The sequence below is a fragment of the Talpa occidentalis genome, unplaced genomic scaffold (assembly GCF_014898055.3).
Source record: "Talpa occidentalis isolate TD23 unplaced genomic scaffold, MPIMG_talOcc4v2.1, whole genome shotgun sequence".
In the NCBI taxonomy this organism is placed as follows: Eukaryota; Metazoa; Chordata; class Mammalia; order Eulipotyphla; family Talpidae; genus Talpa; species Talpa occidentalis.
This window is the reverse complement of record NW_026555331.1, coordinates 146,923,578-146,936,071: the sequence shown is the minus strand read 5'-3', so window position 1 is coordinate 146,936,071 and position 12,494 is coordinate 146,923,578. Positions and strand designations below refer to the sequence as shown.

The 12,494-nt window shown below is 40.9% G+C and overlaps 2 protein-coding genes across 4 annotated transcripts in view; one reads left to right on the top strand and one right to left on the bottom strand.

The window, feature by feature from the left end:
• TMEM178B (transmembrane protein 178B) overlaps positions 1–8,319 on the bottom strand; it is a 394,544-nt gene extending 386,225 nt beyond the window's left edge. The window contains exons 1-2 of the transcript XR_008550888.1: positions 7,375–8,319; positions 6,668–6,788 (exon numbers count right to left, since the gene is read on the bottom strand). The gene's annotated coding sequence lies outside the window, so the exon portion shown is untranslated. The remainder of the gene's footprint in view (positions 1–6,667; positions 6,789–7,374) is intronic.
• A 199-nt stretch (positions 8,320–8,518) lies between these two features.
• The window catches only part of BRAF (B-Raf proto-oncogene, serine/threonine kinase), a 138,684-nt gene continuing 134,708 nt past the window's right edge, over positions 8,519–12,494 (top strand). For 2 of the 3 annotated variants that reach the window (XM_037514526.2, XM_037514535.2), the window contains exon 1: positions 8,690–8,843. In XM_037514526.2, the coding sequence (XP_037370423.1) occupies positions 8,718–8,843 (126 nt within the window). In that variant the 5' untranslated portion in view covers positions 8,690–8,717. Of the gene's footprint in view, positions 8,844–12,494 lie in introns of all 3 variants that reach the window. The other variant, XM_037514519.2, reaches the window with a different exon arrangement.

The window sequence follows — 12,494 nt, the reverse complement described above, 5'->3', positions numbered from 1 at the left end:
AAGAAATGAACTATGAAACAGCATAAAAATATCTTTAGAGAGCCTTCCTAGTGGTGCAGGGGTTAAAGACAGTGCTATCAAGCTCTCACCAGCCATTGCAGCATGAGTTTGATCCCTGCTAGGGAGCAATGCACATGGAGCAGCAGACCTCTCTGGCCTCTCCCACTGTTCTCCTCAGCAGTGTATTTCAGTAGATCTGCCTGTTCTGTTCCCCACTCTCTCTGGTGAATCCTCACCGCCCCCCCATACCTCTGGCTTACACACCAGTTATTACATGCATAAATAAATAAATCTTTTTAAAAAATAAATAAAAATAAAAATATCTTAAGAACAAGAAGATATCAAGACAGGTTTTGCTACAATTTTTACAATAAAATATAGGTATTCCAAATATACACCCAATAATATAACAACATTTACTATATGAGGAAATTCCTACTTGACATGCAGCGATATATTACAAGGTCTTATTAAACTCTGAGAGAGACAAAAAATTTTGTCTCCTAAATTCTTCTTGTCTATGACTCATAAAGTAAAACAGTTTAATTTCAGTGTATTAGCAAATTAAAAGAATTATCAAACTAGATTTATCAGTAATAAATCCTAGGTAGATAATGTAAAAAGAAAGTAAAACTTAGTACAATATTAATAGGAATAGATGCCTAACAATTTATTTATTTATTTTTTAAAGACTTTTTATTTATGCATACAAGAACTGGGGTACAGGCCAGAGGTATGGGGGAGAGAGGATTCACCAGAGACAGAGTGGGGAACAAAGCAGGCAGATTGACTGAAATACACTGCTGAGGGAATGCTGGCATAACAGGAGAGGTCTGCTGCGCCATATGGGTCACCTCCCTGGCCAGGATCAAACTCATGCTGCAGTGGCTGCAGATAGCTTCACAGTGCTGTGCTTAACCCATTGCGCCACCAGGGAGGCCCCCCAACCCCCACCCCCATGCCTAACAATTTACCTGACAAAAAACATTCCTTTGGAAACTTATTTACATAATAAGTAAAATAAAGTAAAAAACATTTTATCACCATGCATGTGTATTACTTTTCTGTAACAAAAAGAAATTTTTCTTCCAACATCTTTTGAAAAATTTCAAATGTATGGAGAAGTTAATAGCATTACACAGCCTTATAGCTTTCATCTAGATCCCCCAATTGTTAATATTTTTCACCTTTTCTTATTTCTATCTCTAATTTTTTCTGAAGCATTTTAAAGTTGCAGAGATAATGACATTTTTAGCCCTAAAATTTTACCATTCATCTCATTAAAACAAGGATATTAATGTTAAAGTACCATTAACTCACATTTATCACTTAACATAGAGTCCATATTTAAAATTTCCTTGGGCTTCCCTGGTGGTGCAAGGGGTTAAGCACAGTGCTATGAAGCTGTTCACAGCCTCTGCAGCATGAGTTCACCCCAGATGGCCAGGGAGATACCCACATGACGCAGCAGACCTCTCCTGTCTCACCCGCTGCTCCCCTCAGCAGTGTATTTCAGCACATCTGCCTGTTCTGCTCCCCATCCTGTCTCTGGTGAATCCTCTTACCCTTGGCACCTCTGGCCTGTACCCCAGTTCTTGTATGCATAAATAAATAAATCTTTAAAAAAATAAAATTTCCTAATTGTCCCCAAAAATGTCTCTTTTAGTTTGTTTTCCTAACTAGGATTCAGTTAAGTTTCATGTATTGCACCTGGTTGCTATATTGCTTTAATCTCTTTTAATCTAGAGATTAAACATCAACACTGCCCTTAACTAGTTTTTTCATGATATTGAAATCTTGAAGAGCTAGTCAGTTGTCTTAAATGTCTGGATTTCATCTTTCCTCATGGATATGCTCTTTTGGCCCCAATGCCATAAGTGACATAGTACATGTATCAGGACTTACATAATGTTCAATTGTCTCCCTATCAGTGATGCTAAATTTGTCAGGTTAATGAAGCAACTCTCCATTGTAAATGTACATTTGTCTGTGCTGCAGTATGCTAAAACCACAAGACTGTCCTGTCCCCCAGCAGTCTTTACCCACTGATAGTTTTAGCAACTATTAATGGTCCTGACCTGGAGCAATTATTACGTCGATGGTTGCATGGTGGTGATTTTTCTAATTCTATTATGTCCTTGCTCTCGAGTATGCCAAGTAGCACCCTGTATATTTCCTGCTCCAGAAACACCAGCCTCTAAATCTAGAATGGATCTAGAATCATCCATTTCTTGAAGGAGTCCTCTTAATTTTTAGTGGAAATGACATTTCACAATCAAGATCCACATACCAACATACCAGCTTTGGATACTTATTGTTATTCCTAGACACTTCTTTTAGTAAGCAGAGTAAGAATATATGAATCTACATGTACCTGTACCTACTATAAATATAAATCTAGATTATATAATTACTTCCAAGCATATAGATATGTGTACAGTACTTGTATTTTCTAAATCTATCATTCCTTCTCCATATATTAACAAATGTTCTTTTAAAAATTATGTTTCTGTAAATTGCCCCCTAAATTTTATGCTAATTCTGCCATTTCCAATTCAAATCCAATATACAAATCTCTTCCTCAACTCCCCCTGTTCCATATGTTTCATTTTCTACAGTAACACCCTGATTTCCAACATCAATATATGTACTCATTTGCTATATTCCAAAATAAATACAAATGGCTTCAGAATTACAAAACCAACAATAAAACTTCTAAATAAAGTTAAAAATTTATTTGTAGCTCATTTTGTTTTTAGAGTATATTCCAGTCAGTACTTAATGAAGCAGAAGCACTAGGAACGAATATAATAAGGAGTTTATTCTAGGAGTCTGATCTTAGGCAATTGTGGAATTGGCTAAACAATCTCATTTCTGTGTGTCTGAGGCTGGTGTTTCTGGGTCTGCTGCTGGAACCTAAATTTGCAGGGCAGATAGTCAGGAAGGAAAGATGAAGGTAAAGTGGAAGAAACAAGGAGAAAGTGAAACCTCTGAGGCTTAGCTGGGACCCACAGGGAGGGGCTGCAAGACAGGTCAGATTCTCACCATGGCTCAGGCTCTCATCACAATCCCACGGATGCGGATCCTGCAGGAGAAGCCTGTGCCCTTCACCACAGAGTTAAAAGCACATCCCATGGAAATAGTAGTAACTACTGTCGTTTCTGGCATATAGACGAGGCCAACACAAAGGGTACCTCCCGGAGGTACCCTCACAAATGTATTTCTTACAGTCTCAGTGAAGAGAGTTTGATGTGGACCCTCGCAGGGGACATACTGAAGGAGTGAGCCGATCTCACCTGATGGGAGGGAATTCTGGGAGACAGTTCCAGTTCAGCTCATCTGACACAGTATCAATCCACCACAGTCTACACTCAGAATTCCAAAGCTACTTGAATTAGTGATTTTCTCTGTGCAATGTTATCAATCTGATATACAATTAGGTTCAATTGGTTAAATTTTACTTTTTTTTAAAAAAAAGATTTATTTATGCATATAAGAGCTGGGCTGTAGGCCAGAGGTATATATGGGGAGAGGGTGAGAGGATTCACCAGAGACAGAATGGGGAGCAGAACAGGTGGATCTACTGAAATACATTGATGAGGGGAGCAGCAGAAGAGCCAGGAGAGGTCTGCTGTACAATGTGGGTCAGCTCCCTGGCAGGGATCTGGGATCTGGATCGAGATCGAACTTATGCTGCAGTGGCTGGCGATAGTTTGAGAGTACTGATACTTAACCCCTTGCACCACCAGGGAGGCCATAAATTTTGCTTTTTTATTAAACTCAAGGAGATAACACAAACAGCGGTAAAGTACACATGTTATAAAGTAAGACTCTATTAAAATATAGTCTCAGAGAAGTCTTGCTCCAACCCAATCTCCTTCACTTTTGCTCCAACCCAATCTCCTTCACTCTTGCTTACTGATTCCTTATTTGGGTACTATTTTTATTATACATATATACTTTCCTCTTGTTTCTTGCCTCAAGGTAGTATACTATACATAGTATACCACAACTTGTAATAAAAGCAAACTTTAAAAAATTTAATATCCCAAATTATCAAATTTACAAATTTTTTTTAAAACTATGATTTTTATTAACACACCCAAGGGTAGTATAAGCAAGATGTTATAAGATGAAAATAACATACGATGTAAATATCTTTTGGCAAATGTTAGAAATACAATATCTAATATATTTCATTAATTTAGAAGTAAAATCTTCCAGAATTAAAATACTTGGGAAGAATAAGTTCAGCAGAAGAGATGATGATGGTAACACTGAAAATCTAGATTTGGTAATAATGGCATTTTATAGAAAAAAAAAGTTTTTTATAGAAAAAAAAAGTTTGTAGACTACAAACTTCATACGTACCAATAATGGGGTGGAATTGCTATATGAGTTCTCATTTAATTAATAAAATCTGGTTCCTAGGTAATTGCAATCAGAGATTGTTTTCTTTGTCGACTGAACCAAACCTGGAACAATTCATGTTTTAATAGGAACACTGAAAAGAGTACGTGGGAAAAACAGAAAATGTTTGAAGGAAAGAACTAAAGGAAACAGAGCTCTCTTCAGGTATTTGAAAGCAGTAACACAGAAAGAAATAGACTTGTCTTGTGTGCCTTTGGAAGGCAAAACCCAAAACCAGAATATAGATGTCATAAAGAGGAGGCTATCAATTCACTTTTGGAAATATAAAATACAGTAGAATGTTACTGTATTAGTGAAGTCCCATCCCTAAAGTAATTGAAGAGTCTAGAATTCCACAAAGAAAATTCCAAGTGCTGGCTAGTGGGAAGACTATGTTGGATCAAATCTATGATTTTATTTTCTATTCATACTTAATTACTTTCTGAGATTAGCCTTCTATTAATAGGTTTCTGAGACTAGCCTTCTATTAAACTATATAGGTTGTGGAGCCTCCCTGGTGGCACAAGGGGTTAAGACACAGCACTATGAAGGTATCCACAGCCACTGCAGCTCGAGTTCGATCCCCAGCCAGGGAGGTGACCCATAGGGCACAGCAGACCTCTCCTGTCTCGCCCGCTGCTCCCCTCAGCAGTGTATTGCAGTAGATCCTCCTGTTCTGTGCCCAACTCTGTCTCTGGTGACTCCTCTCACCTCCTACACCTCTGGCCTGTACCCTGGTTCTTGCATGCATAAATAAATATATAAATCTTTTAAAAAATAAACTATATAGGTTGTGTTATTCACAATAATGACCTGGTTTTACACAGAAAACATTAAGCTGTGATCAGTCATATGTCACTGAATGTGACTGAAGCTGTAGAAATTTCTTAAAGGCTGCTTGATTTCTAGCAGTTGACAATACTAATGTGGGATCACACCTGGAAGGGCAAGTCTGGCTGACAGATGGACTACCCAGTGTTTATCAGAATATAGAACTCAAGATAGACACACCAAGTGGCAATAAACTCATCTCCAGGGAAGAGAGAGTCCAATATATCAGCAAGGCTTCTTTATAGCCTCCCAGTCATCAACTGGAACAATGTTTTGAATCGTGCTTCTCACGTAAATTTGTTTTCCAGTTTTTTGTGAATACACAAATTCCTTAGCGGGAAAGGAGATTGTCAGCAGAACCTAAAAGAATTGTGTTGACTAAAATGTCTATAAAACTTGGGGGACACAAGATAATCCTGCTTTGGTGTCCATATGACACACAACACAAAAGGAAGGTATTCTTTCTGTTTCTGCTCAGAACACAAACTCGCTTGGCTCATTACAGGCTCTGAGAACACTGTGCAACTGCTTTGTGTAGAAGTTTCAGCATATCAATTTGGGCAGCACTGTAATTTGGGGGGTAGGGGTGTGCCCAGGAGGAGATAATTAAGGCTGTGTCCAATGGCCAAGGAAACTAAAGTAAGGGCCTCAGAAACTAAAGCAAGAAGATCAGGGCCTCTTCATTAGCATATGGGGATATGTTTTGGTGCTCCCCAGTAATAAAAGGGGGCAAATTTGAGTGAAGAAGCCTCTTAGAAGAAGATAAGAGTCAGCAGCCACTTCTTATAGAGTAAGGCAGTTTGTTATTCTAAACAAGACCTGTCTATAAATTAACGAAGTCTGTAAATTCTTTGACATTTCTTTCAATGAGAGGGGGGAATCTATCTATATTCCCCCTTCTTGAATTTGGGCTGGCTTAGTGACTTACTGTAGCACAGAAGTGATGCTGTGTATCTTTGGAGGCTAGGATATAAAATGCACATAGTTTTCACTTTGTTTATAGCAAGACTAGCAAGAGCCCTTAGTCACCTTGTAAGAAGTTTGACTACCCCGAAGCAGGCATGCTATGAGGAGGTTTGGGCACAGGAGAAGAGTATGATTAGCTGTTGTGGCTGACTTCCCGTTGAGGTCCAAACTTCCACCACCAGACATGTGAAGATATTTGCTTCCAGGTTATTGCAGTTGCCACCCATTGAGACACCCGCAGTCATTGAGTCTTCCCAGCTAAGGTCTGAGACATCATGGACAAGAGACAAAACCTTTCTACTATGTCTTGTGCGAATTCTGACTGAGAAGGTAACTTCATATTTTGTAGAGGGGAAAACTATACTGTTTAATATTCACAGTGATATGTAGTTTGGGTGGCATTATTACCACCTCAATTTATACATTAAAACTACAATAACAAACAGGGATATGAACTTACCTCCTTTGAGATTTTATAGCCAAGCTGGGGCATGCTGACCCTGAAATTCTGATCTTTAGATTCCAAAGTTTGTGCTTTCTCTTTATTTTCCCGTGTGAATAGTGTGGGAATTTAGAATGACCTAGGAAAATCAAATAAGATATATCTAGAATTTGAAGGTCAGAAAATGTTAAATGAATGGAAACTAACAAGAATCAATATTAAATCGTGAGATCAATCACCCTATGGATAAATAACCTGTAAGATATGATCAACATTGTTGCCGATAAAGGAAGCTATAATTTAAAATGGAACCAATGAAGACAAATCTTAGGGCTTTTCATGTTAGGAGAAAGTACTATAAAATAATGTAGTATTTTTAGAGACTGATTTGAAAAATGAAATAGGACAGTTAGAGAATTAAAAACCCTGTCAGTTGTGTTTCTGATGAAATCAAGGGGAAAGATGCTATTGACTGGTTGATGGTACTAATTTAGTTTGCTTAGACTTCTGTCTTTAGAGTAAAAAGGGGTGCTTAACCACATTATCTGTTAAAATCACCTGCATTTACCCTGCTTTTGATTTAAATTTAGTTCCTCAAAGAGATTTTTCTTGGAAGAGAAAGTACAATGAAGCTAACAAAGCTCACTCAGGCTGTATTTTGGTTTTCAATAGAGAGGAATACTAGCATTCTGATTAATCAAGCAGCTTTACATTTAACTCCTTACCTTGGGAGTAAGGATCAGCTTCTGGACTCATGGTGACCCTATCAATCTGCAGATATCCTGCTTCAGATGTCAATAGGACGGCTTTCTATCTCTTGAATCATCGCAAACACAATAGGGAGGTCACGGGGACTTCCCTCTCCAAGGGAAGTCCAAAACTGCAGAGTCTACTCAAAGCTTTTCACGACTTGATGTTTAAGTGACTTTGGTGATTAAATGCACACCATTAGGGCAACTTGCACTGTGTTTCTCACTTAGTCCTCCCTTCAAGTGTAGTTCCCTTTCCTGTAAATATGTTGAAGTGGGTTTCTTTAGCTAATTCAATTCTGTCATTGAGCTTCTCAAAAGGAATTTACGTTTTCTCTCTTGTTTTCATACTTATGTGCTACAGAGAATGCCTTGGACTACTGTGCTTATAAAAGGCACAAATGTATTTAAACTATCCTGAACGATTTTCCTGAATATACAAGATTCAAGTTTGGATGCTTCAGAGGTCTAGAATGACGTGTGCCTTTTTGCAGACTCTTGCGCATGGTGAGGGCTTCGCTGACATTTGGGAACTGACTCTGGAAAACGAGAAATACAGTAAAAGAAAACCTATCAGTCGTCCACGAGGCGGGGAAAAGGCAGCTTTTCGACTTGCATTTAGACCCACGAGACAGGCCAAACACTTTGATGAAAAGGATAGAAGCATCCTTCTGGAAGTTTAGCTGTTCCTAAAAGCCATTTTTATCAAATTCTGCTTGGGGGTTTCACGCCTTATTTTCATGACAGGGACGTTCGCGGTCATGAAATAACGTAAGCGGCTGGGGCTTCCCCGGTCTTGCTCCCTCTAGGATTCCCACTCCTTCTCCGCCGCCACCCGGCGCTTCCCGCGAACCCCACATCGCAGAAGCGGCTTCGGACGGAGACGCGGAGAAAGTCTGGACCCGCAGCCATGGAAACCGCCGCGCGGCGGAAGCGGCGCGCTCTGAGGTGGGCAGGAGCGGCCGCGGGCCTCCCCAGCCGACGGCGCGAGGGCGCGCCTAGGATGACGTCACGGGCCCGGGTGACGTCACGACCGTGACACGCGGGTGACGCCGTTGCCGCGGCGACTTCTCGTCGTCTCCGCCCCCTGCCCCCGCCCCCCGCCTCGCATCCTCCCTCCCCCCCCGTCCCCTCAGGCTCGGCTGCGCCGGGGCCGCGGGCCGGTTCCTGAGGTGGCCCAGGCGCCCTCCCGCCGCCGGCGCCGCCCGGGCCGCCCTCCCCGCCGCCCCCGCCCTCCGCCTCCGCCTCCCCCCGCCCTCCGCCTCCCTTCCCCCTCCCCGCCCAGCAGCGGTCGTCGGGCCCCGGCGCTCGGTTATAAGATGGCGGCGCTGAGCGGCGGCGGCGGTGCGGAGCAGGGCCAGGCTCTGTTCAACGGGGACATGGAGCCCGAGGCCGGCGCCGGCGCCGCGGCCTCCTCGACTGCGGACCCTGCCATTCCCGAGGAGGTGAGTGCCGGCACCCCCCGCTCCCCCTCTGTGTCCAGGCTCGGGGCTGATGTTTATTGGGGGGAAGCGGTGGCGGTGGGGGCTCGGTGCCCTCAGCCTCCCTCTCTGGGCTGCGTGGGGTGGGAGATGGGCATCCCCTGGTGTCCCTCTCCGTCGTGCTGCTCCTCGCTACGCAGGCACACACCACGGCCCGGGGGGTTCCCTGGCCGGCACCCCGGATGGGGGCAGTCGGGCAGCGATGGGTGAGCGGGAGGCGATCCTGAAGGGGCGAGACTTGGGGTTGGTCCGAGAAGGTCACCGCCGGCGGAGGCATCCCAGCTCGGCATCTCTGGGATGCTTTTATTATTTGTGGTGGGGGGCGGCGTCAGCCAGGTGGGAGATGTAGGTCGGTGGCCGGGCCGGGTCCTACCGTGTGTCATTATTACATGGTAATGGGGATGATGGGGCGCGTCGTTGCCTCTGTGCTGCCCCTGACTGTCCCCCTTTTCAGGCCACTGCCTTCCCTTACACTTTCATACTTTGGAGGGTGGGGGTGGGGGCTTCTTTTCACCTGTTTAACCCAACGGACGGGATTTTGATTTAATTGTTACTTTCTCAACCCTGGATCCTACTGTTTCGGTTCTGGTCTCAGGCCCGCCCGTTCCTACTGCTGGTCAGTGCCCTGTAACTTACTGGTAATCCCGCATCCCATTCCCGTCTGCCGCCTCGCCCTTTGACCAGATGTCTGACCTGCCTGCCTTCCAGCCTCAGCTGCTGCTTTACGCCCGTCTTTGCACTTCTCTCACCTAGCCCTCTTGAGGCCCTCTACATCATTCCCCCGCGCCCGAACCCTGGCATCTATTATCTCCACGAATCCTGAACGCTTTGGAGCTACTCACTCTCTGAATCCTCAAACTGTCAGGATTCCATCAGGTTTCACTTGCCCTTCTGGCAGTTTTGGGGTAGTCTTCCATTGTGCATTTGCACCTCTCACTTTGTTCCTACCGCCTTTTAAAACACAGGTTTGATTGATTTATTTCTGTTGCCCTCCTTTTTGTCCCAGTTTTTTCTTTCACTTTTCCCTCTTACCCATGCTTCTCTCTGCCTGTTTTTGCCCTTTTCAGCCTCTTGTCAAATTATTTACATTTCCTCTTATATAAAAAGTATTACATTTACATAAAATACTTTTCTGTACTCTACAGATGAGATAATATAAGGGATAATAACTGCTTTAAATGATTGATAAGGTAATGTGACTTGTTCTGTTGATGTTGCTCAAAGTTCTCTTTCCTTCCTACTAATGTTTTGTTTTCTAATTCCTATGACATCTCTTTCTTCTTTCTATGCAATTCTCTTTTTTCCTGCTTCATCATTACTTTGAAAATTTATTTGCTATGCTCACCAGTATCAGGTTTTTTTTACCATCTATGCCCATGATGTGTTCTATGCCAACAATTGATTTAATCTCAATTCCCTCTTTTTTTTTTTGGTGGTGGGGGGGTCCAAAATCACACCACTTTTCACTTACTTTACATTTTGCATTTCTGGTCAGATCATTATCCTCCAACATCTGCTCATTTCCCCCAACTTCTTGGGATTCTAAGGCTAGAGCTCTTTGCTTCCATTTCTTAGTGTATTCTCTTTTTCCTTGTGGCCCGTTACCATTCATTCAGCCTTGTTTTCTGGCTTTTGGTACTTAACTTGCTGAAGCTTCCTCTTGTCTTCCCCACACCTCCACATTCCTTCTTATTTATAAACAGCTTTGTTCCGTTGACATGGAAATTTATTTTTAGGATACATTGTTTTTAATGGATAAATACTAGGGGTCACATCTGCTGTCTATTTTTTCCACCAATCGGATATGCCTTTGTCTTTGCAGGCACAGGTGCCTCTGGGCTCGCTTTACTCTGTAGTGCATGTGTGGTTTTGTTGAATTGTACAGTAGTTTGAAGACTCTTACAGAGTATAAGAATGGCTAAATTAATGGGTATGGATTATGAAATTGTAATTCTTTCTGATTATAACATTGTTTACATTGAGAACTTGTCTTAGAGTTATTAGAACAGTTTGAAATGGTATAGAGATGACTTTTATTAAATACAGTATCCCCTGAAGATTCTGATGTAGGTGAGAACTAGAGCCATGAGTTTCTATATTTGGCACACTTCCTGGGAAGTTCTCATGTGTCAAAGCTTGAGAACCTCTGGGCTAGATGAGTTTAAGTTTAAATTGCCAATAATTAGAAAGCATATTTTAATCTCTTGAAACTCTAAGGATACTCTTAACCAATAAGAAGTAGAAGTGTTTCCCACTGTCTCCTCCACCTAGGTTTTAATGTTTAGTGATGGATAGTAGCTTTTCCTCTATATTTTCTTGTAGCAGCTGATAATAAATGTATTTGGCTTGGTAAAGGGGGAATAAATGAATAAAATTGATCCCTTCTGGACATAAATAAAAGTGTTAAGATGAAAGGATAAATTCCTCCAAGAAATAATTTTAAATTTGAAGTTGGTATTGTTAATTCAGTGGAAACCAAAATGTGCTATGGTCTTTTAATTGGACTGTCTTCCCTCTATGTGCTTATAATCGCCAAGCACATGGAAAGAAACGAAGAATTGTACTTATGTATAATGACACATTTTACTCTAAAGTAGAATTACTTTATCTGACAGTAAAATGTAGATTTGTTTTAAAATAAAGTTTCTGAGAGGGAAATTTCAGCTGTGCTAGATAATTTGTACCTACAGAGGGAAATCCATTTATTATTGAACAATAATCATTGTAATCTTGCCATTAAGATAAAATTTCTATAAACATTTTGGTGTGTACATTTACTCTTTTTTTAAGTGCCTGTATAACTCAGAGTGTAAGGTTTTGTAATGCTTTTAAACTTAATATAGAAAAACGTTTTCCATATCATTAGTTATACTGTGATTTCTCTTTTAGGTAATTTTTTTTGAATATGAGGGTATTCGTAATTTTTTTACTACTTGTTATCAAACATGTTGAACATTGACTGTAGATTTTAATTTTAAAAATTATGTTGGGAAGTGAACAATTTTCATGTTTTGTATTTGTAAGTATTCCTTTGTGGGTGCTCAAAATAGAATATTCTGGTAAATGACAGGAGCTATTAAATATTTATCAAATGTGCTTATACTTTTGGCATTAAACATTTACCCCATCTCATTTACATTTCCCTAATGTTTCTTTCTATGACCATATGGTATAATTAATACATTTCGTTCTAAAAATTACGTGTTTTACCAGGCTGTGGTATTTGTGAACAATTTTTCTTGTGCTGTATTCTGTAGAAGGAAACTAACATTACAATTAAAATTGTTATACTTAACATTACAATTAAAATTGTTTATTTTCTGTTTTCTAGGTCTTTTATTGTCACTCTTAGTTAAACTGGATAATTATAGTAATGCATTGATTTTTAGGCAATGTTCTAGGAGCAATCTCCTTTAATATGAGATCCACTGTTTTAAAACATCATTATGAATCATTCCAGTCAGGTTACCTTACTCTTGAAAAGTGGTAGTCTCACTGAGGGGTGTTCTTGTGCACTGCTGGCTATTGCTGCTAATGCTTCAAGAGATATTTGAAGTTGGACAAAACATACCTTTTAGATAAAACTGTAAAATAACTGTCTTCAGTTTCTAGTGT